Consider the following 14,611-nt stretch of genomic DNA (forward strand, 5'->3'; position numbering starts at 1 on the left):
TATACTGCACTTACATTTTAGTGAAGGGACAGACAAAATAGCCTTATTCTTCTCTGTATTTTAAAAAATGCATTTGCATTTTGAAAAATGAACCTTCCAGACCTGTAATTTGCTCTGTAGATGCAGTATTTCTTGCGGGGGCTAATCTACTGTTCCCATGGGTATCGGCTAAAGACCATCCAATCCAAACGTAATCAGGCAATCAAATGCTAAAAGCAAAGAATTCACAGGGCTGAATAATGAAGGACAAGGTTGTGATTAATGAACATTATATACTATGAAGTGCTACAGTGATCTGTGGAAAATGATGGGAGTGAAAGGAAGGGAATGCCTCGTTTCCATAATATAAATAAATACCACATGGAAACAACGGAGAGTTCCTGTCACAAGAAGTAAACCAGAGGGGATTTCCTGCCCATAGGTGGGTCATTGTGCTAAACAATAATGTGGCAACTGCACAATTTAATCTAGGTGGATTTGGTTCTCCCACATGTTTAGTTAATTCAAGCAGCAAACACAAAAGAGCAAAGCCTTATGCCAATCTAGTCGTGTCACCTTTTCCACGGCGAATCAGAATTCTTCACTTTTTGCATCAAATGTGTCATGTTTACAAAACACATAAGGTCCTAGTTCTTTTGGCTTTAAAGATACGCTTTACTTTAGCACACCATGTTTTATCTGCTTTTAGGACAGGAATTCAGCATTTTTTTAAGTGAAGAGAAGGTGTTATCCAGGAACACTCTTTCAAAGACCACTTGCGTGATTTTGCATTTTCAGTGTTCATGTTAGATGTTGTAATTGAAATATCATATCAACATCCTGAGGTGTCAAATTCAGTGCCTATATCTGGTCTTTAAAATAAAACCTACTACAACAGACTCTTGATTCTGGATTACAGTATCCAGCAGCTATTATAGTAACAACTTATATGGCAATATAATAAAGAATAAATCCCATCTGAGCAATGTATTTAAATTTCTCCCCAACATTCCTTGATTCTAAAGCTGTGGAAACCATGGATGTTAGGATTTGATGTTCAAACCAAAACACAAAAGAATAAAGCCTAAACAGAAACGAAGTTGATCTAAATCAGAAACACTTGTTTTCCTCTAGAAAAACAAAGATGCGATTTTAAATCAACATAAAACATTATATTTAATCTTTTACTTTTTGGGAACAACATAACTTCTTTCCAGCTCTTAAAATGCATGTAAATATTAGAACAAAAAGTATTTTAGAAATTAAAAAAATTAAAGAGGTTGAACCAAAGTGTTTTGATTTTGAAACTTTTGTTATGTTGAAATGAAATATATATACATTAAAAGAAATATATTCTCTCCATATTTTTTGTATCAGCATATTCATTCATGGATTAAACTCAAATTCAAGAATAGCTTATTGGTCTTTTTGAAATCGCATGTTTTTTATTGAATTTAGTTTTTGACAAAAAAAATTATGTTCATCTCTATTTCAGCATAGTGAGATCTTCATTAAACCATATCTAAAAGTACTTCCGAATTAAAAGTATTATAGTATCACAGCAATTTTCGGTAACAGGTTTCAGCAGAGGAAATCTTACAGAGATTTTTGTTCTGCATATAATATCTAAAAATATGACTCACTTGTACTGTGACTGGTCATTTCCTCCAACATCTGCAGATCTTAACTTTTGCAGTAAGATTCTTATAATACTAATGAAAAGTATAAAATTCACCTGTAAAGAAAACAAATATAATGGTGATTTCTGACTTTTCCACTCAATACACAGCAAAAAGAAATGCTTATCAAGTCAGACAAGTCAATTCAGCAGTGGGTGTTGTGTACCTCCTGCCAGAACCCAATGAGCTCTACACCATCAAACCTACTGTTGGTTTTCTGCCTTGCTAGGTTTGTTATGGCCAGTGTTCCTCTGCATGGCCATGACTTCTAGTCTGGCTGGCCAAAAGCCTTTGAAAGCCCCAGTTGCCAGAAATGCCCTCCTTCCAAAGTCTCAGCTGAAGGCAGGTTTCCTAGCAGGATGGGACATTGGCTGTGATTTGGTGCAGTCGAGCATTGTCCTCAATTGTCATGTGGATTCACGACTGGAAGCCCAAAGGAAAATCTGAGCCCCATACACAGTTTTGACCCTCTCTTGCTGCTCGCCTTGACTTTTAGTATTTTGTCTGAATTAGGGGAAGAAGATTGTTGCACAGCTGATCTGTCCACTCCAGTCAAGTTCAAAAAAGGTCTCTCACAAGTATCTGTCTGTCTTGAGTATTCATGCAGACATTATAACTGGAGGAACTGAAACCTTGAAGTCTAATTCTCCTGACAGCCCTCTGAGATAAAGCAGTAGTATTATTCTATTTCATATTTTATTTCATAGAAAGGCACTTGCATAAAAAAAGTTATGATCAGATCCTGATCAATCTAGAAAATTGAAGTATAAAACTCAGTAGATCCTAGAGCCCCACTCCCACTATTTCTTCATCCTTGGCTTTTGGCATCTTGTGTTCACCAGCCCTTCTGGTGCTGGTTTGTTTGCTGCGGTCTAGAAAACCACACACTAAATATAACATGTCCGTATTAAAATGAGAGAACACTTGGAATCCATACCTTCACAGCAACAATGTGAGCTAAAAACTACAGCTACATAAACAGCCACATCAAATGCACACATTTTAGAAGAAATCAGCCTAGAGAAAAATTTCTATCACTGTGAAAGATGAGAATTTTATTGCTTTTAACTAACCCCATCCCAAAGCCCAAAAGCAGCAGGTTGGCTACTCAACCAGGCAGTGCCTGCCTCACTGCTATAAACCTTCAGTCTGCCTTGATGCATTGCTCATCTTTTTCCAGTCTTAACAATTTGGCTGTAGGCTTTTCAAGGTCAATGGATTTCTGTGTCTCTGACACACCCAGTACAGCTTGTGACATTAATAAATAAACTATGATCATAGCAACTGCATGTCCCTCTGTATTTCATATTTTGTTTGAAATGACAGGTGAAGGGAATTGACAGGAAATGACAGGGATTAAATAAAAATTTAGGAAAATTAACTAATATTTTTGAAAAAAGAAGAATAAAAATGTTAGAAAATATAGGCCTTTACTGAACTTAACATATATTTTTCAGGCAGATGATGACTTAGAAGTTTTCCTTGATGCAAGTCTCCTATAAAAGTACAGGCAGAAGCCTGTTATTGCTGATCGTATCTACAGACTTATCACAGCAGTGTACAGACCAAGGGATATACATTTAGTTTGCCAGATGCACTGGAGCCAGTATTAGTGCACAAGGAGAGAGCTTACATTCCATTGTGTATTTGGTAGCCACAAAATAGGAGAAGGAAAAAAATCTTTATTCTGTTTTTGCAAAGGGATTGGCATAATAAATTCCTGTTCTCCACAGGCTTCCCTAGTTTCTACTGTAGCAGAATAAACTGTCATCCATTTGGTTTCTGAAGCATCAAATCACCTGCATAACTATACTCGGGTGACTCACATTCTTGACTGACATTCACGTATTACTTTTAAGTCTGTTTTCAAACACATACCTTTCTGTCTGTAAGCAGAGTCTTGGATTAATGAAAAACATACATTCTTGTTTGGAGTTTGTAAGAGTCCTTGGCTCTGCTGAGCTTGTAAATCCAGCCAGCCGGAACTGGGTGTTGAGATCTAAAGGTCGCAACTGCCACTGACTTACTACAGTGGAGCAAATTAATTTCTCTAAGATTATTATTGATCATTTCTTAAAATCCTTTAAAGTATATTTCTGATTTAGAATAGTATGTTTCAATAAAACATGAAACAACTAGTGCCCTGGAATTTTACTTCTAGTATTGTAGATGTTCAGTCCCATAAAATTGTTTGAACATAACGTCTTTAAACAAATAGGATAAGTTTACTGTTCAATGAACATCTAAGAACAGGAAAATGAGAAAATAATGTGAATGCAGCGAAACTGCAAGAGAGTGATGACAAACGATACCTCTTTAGTGGAGTAACAGCAAGATGCTGCTGGGACCCTTTTCTACCAGTTGACTTCTGACAATTAGTTTTTGAGTCTAAACACGCTGCTTGAGCATGTATCACTTAAACTGTCTTCATGTCACTTCTGTCTTGCTATTTAGTCCCTTACAGTACCTGCAATGTGAGATAACTAGATAAACATTTCTCAATTACTTCGATGTGACCAAGTCCTGTTTCCTCACAAACATAACTCCTTCCCAAATCAGAGCAGTTTACGCAAGTGGAAGTATGGGGAAGGCAGCTGTGGAGGCATTTGCTAAATGGAGAATATGGGTAACACCACATTAACTGCTCGGAATGGCCACTCCAATTAGATAACTCTGAAATGTGTACAGCATGAAGTGTGGAAGCCTGCCAAATAATTTTTCTGAAGCCAAAATTGTCAGGAGAAGATGTCAGGGAAGGCTTCTGACACACTGAATTAACTGAAGCCATTCCCACTTCGAGAGATGACTTCAGAACCTGCTCTCACAATACTGTTTATTGTTGGATAATAACCTTATAGAAAGTATAACCTTCTAAGCAGTGAGAATGTTTGGAGTTAACACAGAAATCAATGGAAGAGATTGGATATGGTAGGAAAACTGAGCAGACTTCCTGTTAAATCTAATGCAGTTAAACCATTGTTCCTTAAAACCTTTGCTTGATTTACTCTGTCTTTCAAAAGTATATTCATGGCATCATCCTCACAATCAGGCTCTATTCTACTCTTCTTTTCTACACTCTCCATCTGCCTTTTAAAGGTTTTCAATATCAGACATACTCTCGGCTTTCTTTCATGCCATTATATAAAATCATAGAATGGTTTGGGTTGGAGGGACCTTTAGAGGTCATCTAGCCCAACCCCCCTGCAGTGAACAGGGACACCTTCAACTAGATCAGGTTGCTCAGAGCCCCAGCCAGCCTGACCTTGAATGTTTCCAGAGACGGGGCATCAACCACCACCTCTCTGGGCAACCTGGGCCAGTGTTACCACTCTTATTGTAAAAAATTTATTTCTTATATCTAGTCTGAATCTACCCTCTTCTAGTTTAAAACCATTATACCTTGTCCTATTGCAACAGGCCCTAGTATAAAGTCTGTCCCCATCTTTCTTATAAGCCCCCTTTAAGTACTGAAAGGCCACAATAAGGAATCCCCAGAGCCTTCTCATCTTCAGGCTGCATAACCAATGAACCCCAACTCTCAGCCCTTCCTCATAGGTGAGGTGTTCCATCCCTTGGACCATTTCTGTGGCCATGTTCTGGACCTGCTCCAGGTCCATGTACTTCCTGTGCTGAGGACTCGAGCTGGACTCCAGGGTGGGTCTCACCAGAGCAGAGGGGCAGAATCACCTCGCTTGATCTGTTGGCCATACTGCTTTTGATGCAGCCCATACTTATATACATTTTTCCGTTTTTGTCACACAGTAGTAACAGGTAGTTCTTCTGGGTATTTCAAAATGACATTCCTGCTCATCTGAATCAGTGCTTACTAAATGTCGATGAGAGCTCTCAGCTTAGGTGTTCTGCTCTCCTTTATTTTCCTGAAACGCAGCTTCTTTCAGAGTTTTCCTGTGTTCACCTCATTGACTATTTACACAGACGTCCTTCCTACTGCTGAAGCCATTTGTTATTACTGGTCATCCTTGTCACCATTCTCTGTGAGTCTTCCAGTCTCTCTACATTCTTGAGCAGACTAAAGGCAATGTGTGAGTATGATGTAAGTACATCATACTTTTACTGACAAACATCATGACTTTTTCACAACACCTATCCAAAAAACTTGCAATGATCTGTCTTCATTGCTGAATGGCAGGCAGCACTGACCTCATTATTCAAAGATCTGAATCTTCAACTTCTATTTTTCTAGAAGGTAACAGGAAATGTTAAAGCTTATCATGGTGTATGTATACTGAAAATTATGTTCTCATGAATGTGGTGTTTTTCATTCATCAGTGACCAATTTTATATGACATCTCATTAGCTCCTCTTGCTCTATGAATGCACACTCTACTTTACACAGCAGTAAGTTTCCATAGCATCCTAGCTGCCACAATGAACGTGCTGGTTGTAGTTCAATGCTCCAACAAGATATGTTACTTATCGAGCAGGAAAGGGTGAGCATCACTGCTTTTATAGCTCCCTTTCACAGCCTAACTTCTCAAATGCAAACCACAGTTGATCAAACAGCTGAAGAATCATCTAATCAGAGAAGTAAGTGGCTTTATACAGTACACACTGCAGAATCACTTGGCCATCATTAGTTGCTCTCATCCCTAAAACATGCTGTTTAAGAGAAGAAACATATCTGGAAGGAGACAGCAGATCCTAAATATGTGCATCCAGCAAGCCAAAAAAGGTAATTTGCAAACTGTTTCCCTATGTCTTACATTTCCTTTCTATCAAATAGTAATAGAACCATTAAAAAAATAAAAGGAGAACAACTGTTCCTTTGCCTCGAACAGTGATTCTGGTCCACACTTTATGATATACTGGACTTCTGCTGACTGATTAGTACTCCATTTTCTTAACTCACAACTCATTTCCCAGTCTTTGCTAAGATTCAGCTGCAATTCAAGTCTGCCAGTGAGCACTTGGATAAATTCTCTTTCCAGGTCTAGGACTTCTTTGGAGAAGCACTGCTTTCTGGCACATGAAGTCTCAGCTGTCTACCAGGTAGCTGTTTAAATTGAAGACCCAGAGAATAGACTTTAATCTTTCTGTAAACACCAGGTGGTTGGTTTGGTTATATGTTTCAGCGTATTTTCTTCACTCTGGACCGTCTCCTGTTCTCCAGCTCCTTTGAGGTACGCATGTTCTCTTCATGCTGTAGTTCTGTTGCATGCCCTTTTCTGTGAGTCCTTACCTTATGTCATTTCACACATATGCCTACTCCGCTTTCTCTTTAAATACTGTAGAATTCACTCTGATGAAGATTATAGGAAGTTCCCTCAAAATTATTTTCAGCAGGCACAGATTGAAAGGCAAGCCCAAGCATAATGTGGACTCATGAAATCTTGTGTAATCTAATAATGCCGTATATTTTCTGGCTAAAATGTTATTTTTAACAAGTGTATCTGAAATGTGTTAATTTGCACTGTGACTGTTTTCAGAATTGGACATACGACCATAATATATTACTCCAAACTTAATTACACAATCATCACAGTGAACAGGAATTTTATTATGCTACTCCACTAATTCTAATGAGTTCCACATAGGAGAAGCCCCATGAAACATTCTCAAATGGTATTCTTTCGCAAATACTTCATGTTCAATATAAATTTCAGTTGACTACCAATTAAAGGAAGATATACACAGCCATAGTTTTTTATGGCTGCAGTAGTATCAGATTCTCAACTGCAGGGCTATCTATTTACAGGCAAAATCAAATCCGCAATTAATTGAAAAGTATAATCAGATTTTTGCTTCCCCCAGGCTCATAAACAGGAGAGATGTTAAAGAAAGAACAACATACAAATAAAAACAACTGCTCATTTAATAGGAAGCAGATAAATTTTGATGGCAACAAATTTTAATGGTCTGTTTAACATTTCTCCTACAGCGCAATTTCTTTTCATTAAAACAGAATTCTTGCCTATCTGTAACTAGCAGTAAAGAATAATGACTATATGCACCGCACAATGCTGAACTGATCTATAATTCATGCTTCAAAGTTTACTTACTATAATAGAAATTAAAATTGGTATTCGTATAACCCACCAGGGACCACCATGCTCATTTGTATCCCAGCAACTATAAAAAAAAAAGAGGGGAAAATGATGCTGACATTAATATCTTCTGGCAAGCAAGACCTATGAGGAGAAGTATTTCTTATATACAAGTCAAAGCACTCTAAAATAATGCCTGTTCTAGCCTAGAATTCAGCATTCAATCTTTTTTCTGCTTTTAATTTTACTTCCCTGGTTTTACTATGCATATTCAAAACATCTAAATCATCAGGCACACTAGACTGTACCATTAGACATCATGGAGGATGTTGGCCTTTAGGGAAACCAAACTTAGTTTCACTTTGTGTAAGGACACTTTTCCATTAAGCACCTAACACCAGCCTCTGGGTAGCAGGAAAACCTAAAGCAACTGACAGATACAATTGAAATTATGTAATTCCTTGTGGGGTATTTAGGTTACAGACGGCTGGATCTGTTTTAGGAAAATGTGAGACTGAACCTGAAATTTTGCCTGAAAAACTGAAAAATTAATTTTCACTGTGGGATCAGCACTTTTGGTCCAAATACTCTGAGAATAAGGTCTCTAAAAGATTAATTTTAAACAAGGGCAATACCCCTCAGAGTTCCTCTAACTCTGACAAAGGAAAGGAGTTAGTCTTCGGTTTACATGTTAGAGGTCTTGCAAAGAAAACTTAGAAATTATGTAGGACATGAATTCTCAGTTTAATTACAGAATCAATTGAAAAATGTTAGTCAGGTTGAAAAAAAAGGAGTGTGAAAACTCTTTGTCCCACTAGCTTGGAATGCTCTCCCATTCCTTGGACCCAGCAGGAGCAGCAAGTCCATCTTCCTACAAAATTCTTACCTCAGTTCCCCTTCCCATGGCAGGAGCCAGGCCTAGCTCTAGTTAGTCATAGTTTTATTTGGCTCCGTACATCTTAACATATGTTTACATCACATTGCTTCACTTTTGGAAATGTAATTTAGATATACAAAAAGTTGGCTAGATTTCAATCTTTTGAGTTGCTAGTTAGCAAATTAGAATGCCCAGCATCTTACTGCACTGTATTGCAGCACTGAACCCAAGGACCTCCACCGCTATTTGAAGTATTATTTTGAATTCCAAGGCAGATAGCTCTCAATGGGGGTCTCATGGGGTAACCTTAATCATAACCTACCTCTGCCTTCTCCCTCACTTAGAGTTTTTCAAACAAACAGCTGCATAAACAGCAAGAGCTCCTAAACACCATATCAGCCATATCTGAAATTTCAGTTCTGTGCTTGTCCCCTTCAGAACAGCAAACCACCTTTGTGTGAACACCACCATTTCCAAGGCAAGGACTGCATTGGCACAGTTGGAGGCTTTAAACTTTCTCTCCCACACACACTTACCCAGTGTCCTCTAAAATGATCCGTGTCACTGTCCACGTAATAACGAATATGGTAGGAATTCCTGAAAAATCCCGAAGAGATTTAGAGGATGATAGCAAAAATATAAGTAAAAAAAAAAAGAAAAAAGAAAACAAGTTCAGCCTGGTAGTAACCAATTATTCCCCAAATATACAACATATAGTAAACAGTTTAGTGAATGGAGGGAGAAGCCTATCTACTGAGCTATGTGATGTAAGCAATGTATTACAAACAAAGACTGCAAGGAAGTGGGTTTATTTCTTTTAAAAAAAAATGCAGCCATAATGACTAATACACAAAGAACATGCCTTTCTTAGATTTCTTTCAAGCTGTCAGTGAGCTACAGAGAGACAGATACAGGTTATGCATTCCCAATACACCTCCTAGGACTACAATATAAAACCAAAGTGTAAATCATTTCATAAGGAACCATTCCCACACACTGGTTTATTCACACTTCCCAGCAATACCTAAATGTTTTATGACCACCTATTACTGGAAGCTTTGAAGTGCTCTGTATAAATATAATCGGACTTTCTGGAAATGAAAGGAATACATGTATTTAAAACCAGATGGACAATATTACTGGGCTTTTCAAAAAGGCAAATAGCATAGCTGTGGCTGTGCAGCTAAACTTTCTTTTTCCTCCCAAGTCAGGACAGCCTGAATCATATGTTTTGTGGTGGCAGTCCTTGCACCATCCTATATCCTGAACAACCCCTGGGCATTGTGCAGATCGGCACAGGTCAGGGCCATGCCAAGGAGCAAGACAGCAGTTACGCTCAGCAGTTTTGTGCCCACTTTCTCCCATGGTACAGCAGCTGGAACCTACGCTGGAGCTGAACTGAGGAACTAGTGAGTCAGAGGAGTCATCCAACAGAAACAGCATGACTACCTTGTTATGAAATATTGAACCTAATACATGCATACATAGAGAAGAAAAAATATTACTGGAAGACATTTAAGTTCTTACCCCATCCAATAAGCAGGTAGACTGTGAAGTGTCTGTTGGGGGAGAATATTAGCACAAGGAGGATGTGGAGGTAAAGTCCTTCAACTAAAAGCCAGTAGAAGTTTGCCATAACACCATACTGAAAAAACACCAAAATAGCTTTGCAGCCCACCTGAAATATGAGAACAGGGATCAAAGTTGAAGAAAAGGTTGACTGGACCTTTAAAAAACTATGTTTTCCCTTTAGAAAATACTTTAGTGTTTCTTAATTAACAAAACACATAAGCATGTATCACAAAATGAAGTCCCAAAATACTTATAGTCTGTGTGCTGCTCTTCAGAATTAATTTTCAGATGTCTGTGCTGCTGATGTTCCACAGTGCTAGCTGCTGCTACTTTGGTACTTCCCAGCAGGAATCTGAGATGTGAGAATTTAATGTAAAAATGTTTATGCTGAGACTGAGCAGAGAAATGTGATGATATGGTGAATGTAACAGACTAAACAAAATGGACTAAATAAAACTAGTTTCTGCCTGCTTTATCCCTTCCCCTGGATTTTTAATCCTGGTTTAAATACCTTTCATACCTCCACTGTTTATGATAAAATTCCGAGTACACCAAATACTTAAGTAGGCAGCTTACTCATTTAGTGGTTGATTCCTCTGTCTAGACATCGGTGTCTATTATGAAGTGAGCAGGACCCCAGTCACCAGCTGCTAAGCCAGAACGGCACAGACCTCCTCAAGATACTTCTTTGTATCCATCAGCCCCTTCTGGTGTCTCAGATATCTCAGTGCATCCCAAGTAACATACATGTCTATATGTATGCCTGCATACATGCCTATTTAGACAACTAAGTAAGAGCCCAAAGGCTTGAATTCATTTCACCTAATTTTTGCTACCTACAAATAAGGTTTCTGGTGAAAGCTAGCCACCTACTAGCCAACTACCTCCTTATACAACTTATGACGAGAGACAGGCATGTCCAGAAAAAGTCTTAAAGCAGATGATATAAACTGTCCAGTGAGAAAGAGACACAGTTTAGTCAATCCACCTCATTTGGTAGGGCTAATCTTACCTCTGGACTTTGTGTCCACTGAAGGGATATCCACTGCAGACCAGTAATAGGCCAGAAAATTTAACATGGAGAAAATTAAGCATTTTAAAATGCAAGTTGAAATTGGCTTTTTTGCTTATGACTACTTACAACCAGATTAGTAAAACCTAAATTGTTTGTAATCTATTTTAAATACCATTATTCCCCTGTATTATATTATTGATTTACATACCAGAACCCCACATCAAATTATTTTCCCTTCCTCCTGCAGCTAATCCTGTACCAGGTATATTTCCAGATGCTGAACTGCGAAGGTATCTGTCAGTAAAGTTAGCCAAAATTATGGCTCTGTGTCATTCAGATCCGGGACCTAGTTAGACTGCATTTTGAAGTGTGTCCTTTTGGACATCTGTGCATGCAGCAGAACTGTGGAACATCACACACACATGACAAAAGGGACAAACCCTGCATGCTGTTACGTAAGAAAGGTAACATCCAGCTAATGCAAGACAAAACCACCTTGCCCAGCTGGTGTCAGATCATCCCACATATAATGCAACAGAAATTACTCAACAGTCCACAAAACTGGACATATTCAAACAGGAATATATGAGGCTTTGCAGCCAAGAATAACTGGAGGATAAAAGCAATTGGAGAAATCAAGTAGTATTTTGAGAGACCATTGACTAATCTTTCAAGGACCTAAGAACTTTTGATTATCCCTGGCAGTCTGCCTACTAACTACTTTACCTACTTTGAGTCTACCAACTCAGAGCCTATTTGTCTTCATTAGAAATATCCCAGATTATGAATTTATACATATAGCTTGGTAGTCACTGCTAAGAACTTTATGCTTTCGGACAGTACGGCTTCATCAATATAAAAATATCTTCCTTCCATTTTTTTCTCACAAGCTTAAACTGTAGTAAATTAAATTCAGAAGGTTTTCAGCAATATTTGTAGGCTTCTTCTGCAGCACTTTTGATTGAAACAACGGAGGCAGAGAATGGGGAATATCATGTGATGGTCAGTCTTTTAACAGCAAGACTTGACATTTTTTTAACCCCTATGCATGAAAATGCAGTAAACGTATTAGCTTGCCAAGAGTGCACATGACAACACTTCTGTCATAGCCAGAAAGTACAGAGGAGTTAATACAGACAACTCCTGCAAATATTCATTCCCTGATTCTTTTCCCTCACTCCATTGATATCAGTCCAATTCCTGGACCCCTGAAAAAGCTGCTGGAACAGCTCCAGATGAGCTGCCTTTAATTCTTCCTGGCTGATGGCAATCCTGTTTGTCTTAAACTCTCACAGCTGATTAATGCAGTGGCCATATTTATCCTGAGCCATAGCAGATGACATGTTGTCCCTTCATGGACATGCAAAACAACATTAATTTCTCTTACTTGTGCCACAACCTTCTTTTTCTGGCTACTTCTAATAGACCGTTTTTCTAGTCATTATATTCTCTACAGGATTGTCTACACTGACAGCTTGGTATTCCTAAATATTTAAAAGGATTAGGGAGGAAAATTCAGTGATACAACAGTATTATACCAGGTAGCGAATGAGGTTTATTACCCATGAGGTTTGATCCTCTGGACAGTGAGCTGTGTTGGAACTGGAATAGAGAACATCATCCTTGACTAAAACAGAGATTGCTCTTAGAATGAAAGAGAGGAACAGGTTCAGATGGATGTAGTTCCGAGTACAATGAAGTTTTCTAAGAAGAGATTTAAAAACAGGCATTTTAGATTTCGAGACAGAAAGCTCTTAAACAGACTTTTATTACTCTCCAGTAGTTTCTTGGTTATATGAACCCTGAGTAAGAGCCTACCCTTTCCTCCTCTGTCATATTGTCAGTGCTGCCTTGCTGTATTCTTTTATCATCATCATCCTCATCATCTTTATAGGCTGTCCAAAATAAACAGATAAAGTATCTCTTACTCTTTTTCAGTACCACAGACTAAAGGATCCCAGTGGCATTTCTCCCACACTTTAACATAAGCTGACAATAAACATAGATTATCATATCCTCCTTTCTGTGCACTCATCCCAGTGTTTTTCTTGCAAATAAAACTTTGGTTACGCTGGGTATATTTCAGACCTGCTCTCACCTATTACTATCTGGTTTAATTTTTTAGCTCCTGCATTTCACTGTATAATGACTTTTCATCCTGTGATGTGAGTGTATGCAGGAACAATTTAAAAAAAGCATTCAGAACATTAGATCGCCTATTCTTTCTATTCAGTGAGATGTAAAACTTCTCTTTAGTCCAGCAGCCACATGAAAGTCTGACAAACAAGTGACAAATTAAATATTCCAAGTAAGTGAATGAGTGCTCAGGGGAAGCAAGTTATAAGTTGAGGGCTTTTCACTCAAAAGACATTCCCTTCGAGATCTTCCCATTTCACGTAATTTTTTAATAGCAAATGCCCAGAAACCAAACTGCTAAGAGGTCTTTTGGTCAAAATCAGCACCTCGAACTGCACCTGGAAATAAGCCAGAAGCCAGGGCATTTTAGCGAGTACGAGCAATGAAAGAACGAAGATGCAAAAGGATGCTATGGTGGTGTGCAGTGGCAGCTTCCAAGAAGTCTTCATGTTTTGATTTTTACCAAAGAACACTAAATAATCCATTCTGAAACATTAAAGCAAGGATAATTACAGTGAGTGTAGGGAAATAAATAAGAGATCCATCTTGCTAGCCCCCAGTTTGGCAAAGGACGTAATACCAGGCTGAACTTAAAGCAGTTGCCAAAAATCCAGTGATTTCTGTGGCTATGCATGTCCTTTGCTGAAACAGGTTCTGAGAAAAATTGAAATACCGCTATTACATTGGACTGCATCGTATGTTCCTATGGAATTCAGAGGTACATGCAAGCTACAAACAGGATGAAAATATTTTTCTTGAGTAACTAATTTAGGTGATTAGTTCTCCACAGAATCACAGAATCCCAGGTTGGAAGGGACCTCAGGGATCATCTAGTCCAACCTTTCTAGGAAGAGCAGAGTCTAAACAAGATGGCCCAGCACCCTGTCCAGACGACTCTTAAAGGTGTCCAACGTGGCTGAGTCAACCACTTCCCTGGGGAGATTATTCCAATGGTTGACTGTCCTCACTGTGAAAAATTTCCCTCTGGTGTCCAATCAGAATCTCCCCAAGAGCAAATTGTGTCCATTCCCCCTTGTCCTTTCCATGTGACCTCTCCATGTGTCCTCTCCATATGACTCCGTGTAAAAAGGGATTCTCCATCTTCTTTGTAACTACCCCTTAAGTACTGGTACATGGTGATGAGATCCCCTCTGAGCCTCCTTTTCTGAAGTTCAGTACTATTTCAGTAGCTGAAATAGTAAATGTTGGACATATACAAGGCTTTCAAACCAACATTTTGGAGGTAGTGATCAAGAAAGTATTTCTATTTGGGATATGGATAACGATTCAGAATAACAAAGAAATCACGCTTATTCCTTTGATATGACTACCTCATGATACAAAACTA

General features: G+C 38.4%; 1 protein-coding gene across 3 annotated transcripts in view; it reads right to left on the bottom strand.

The window, feature by feature from the left end:
- The window catches only part of VIPR2 (vasoactive intestinal peptide receptor 2), a 58,051-nt gene that overhangs the window by 4,641 nt on the left and 38,799 nt on the right, over positions 1 to 14,611 (bottom strand). For 2 of the 3 annotated variants that reach the window (XM_075082386.1, XM_075082383.1), the window contains exons 6-10: positions 12,690 to 12,831; positions 10,068 to 10,218; positions 9,077 to 9,137; positions 7,679 to 7,748; positions 1,623 to 1,714 (exon numbers count right to left, since the gene is read on the bottom strand). In XM_075082386.1, the coding sequence (XP_074938487.1) occupies positions 1,623 to 1,714; positions 7,679 to 7,748; positions 9,077 to 9,137; positions 10,068 to 10,218; positions 12,690 to 12,831 (516 nt within the window). The remainder of the gene's footprint in view (positions 1 to 1,622; positions 1,715 to 7,678; positions 7,749 to 9,076; positions 9,138 to 10,067; positions 10,219 to 12,689; positions 12,832 to 14,611) is intronic. The other variant, XM_075082385.1, reaches the window with a different exon arrangement.

Source organism: Phalacrocorax aristotelis, chromosome 2, assembly GCF_949628215.1.
Source record: "Phalacrocorax aristotelis chromosome 2, bGulAri2.1, whole genome shotgun sequence".
Lineage (NCBI taxonomy): Eukaryota > Metazoa > Chordata > Aves > Suliformes > Phalacrocoracidae > Phalacrocorax > Phalacrocorax aristotelis.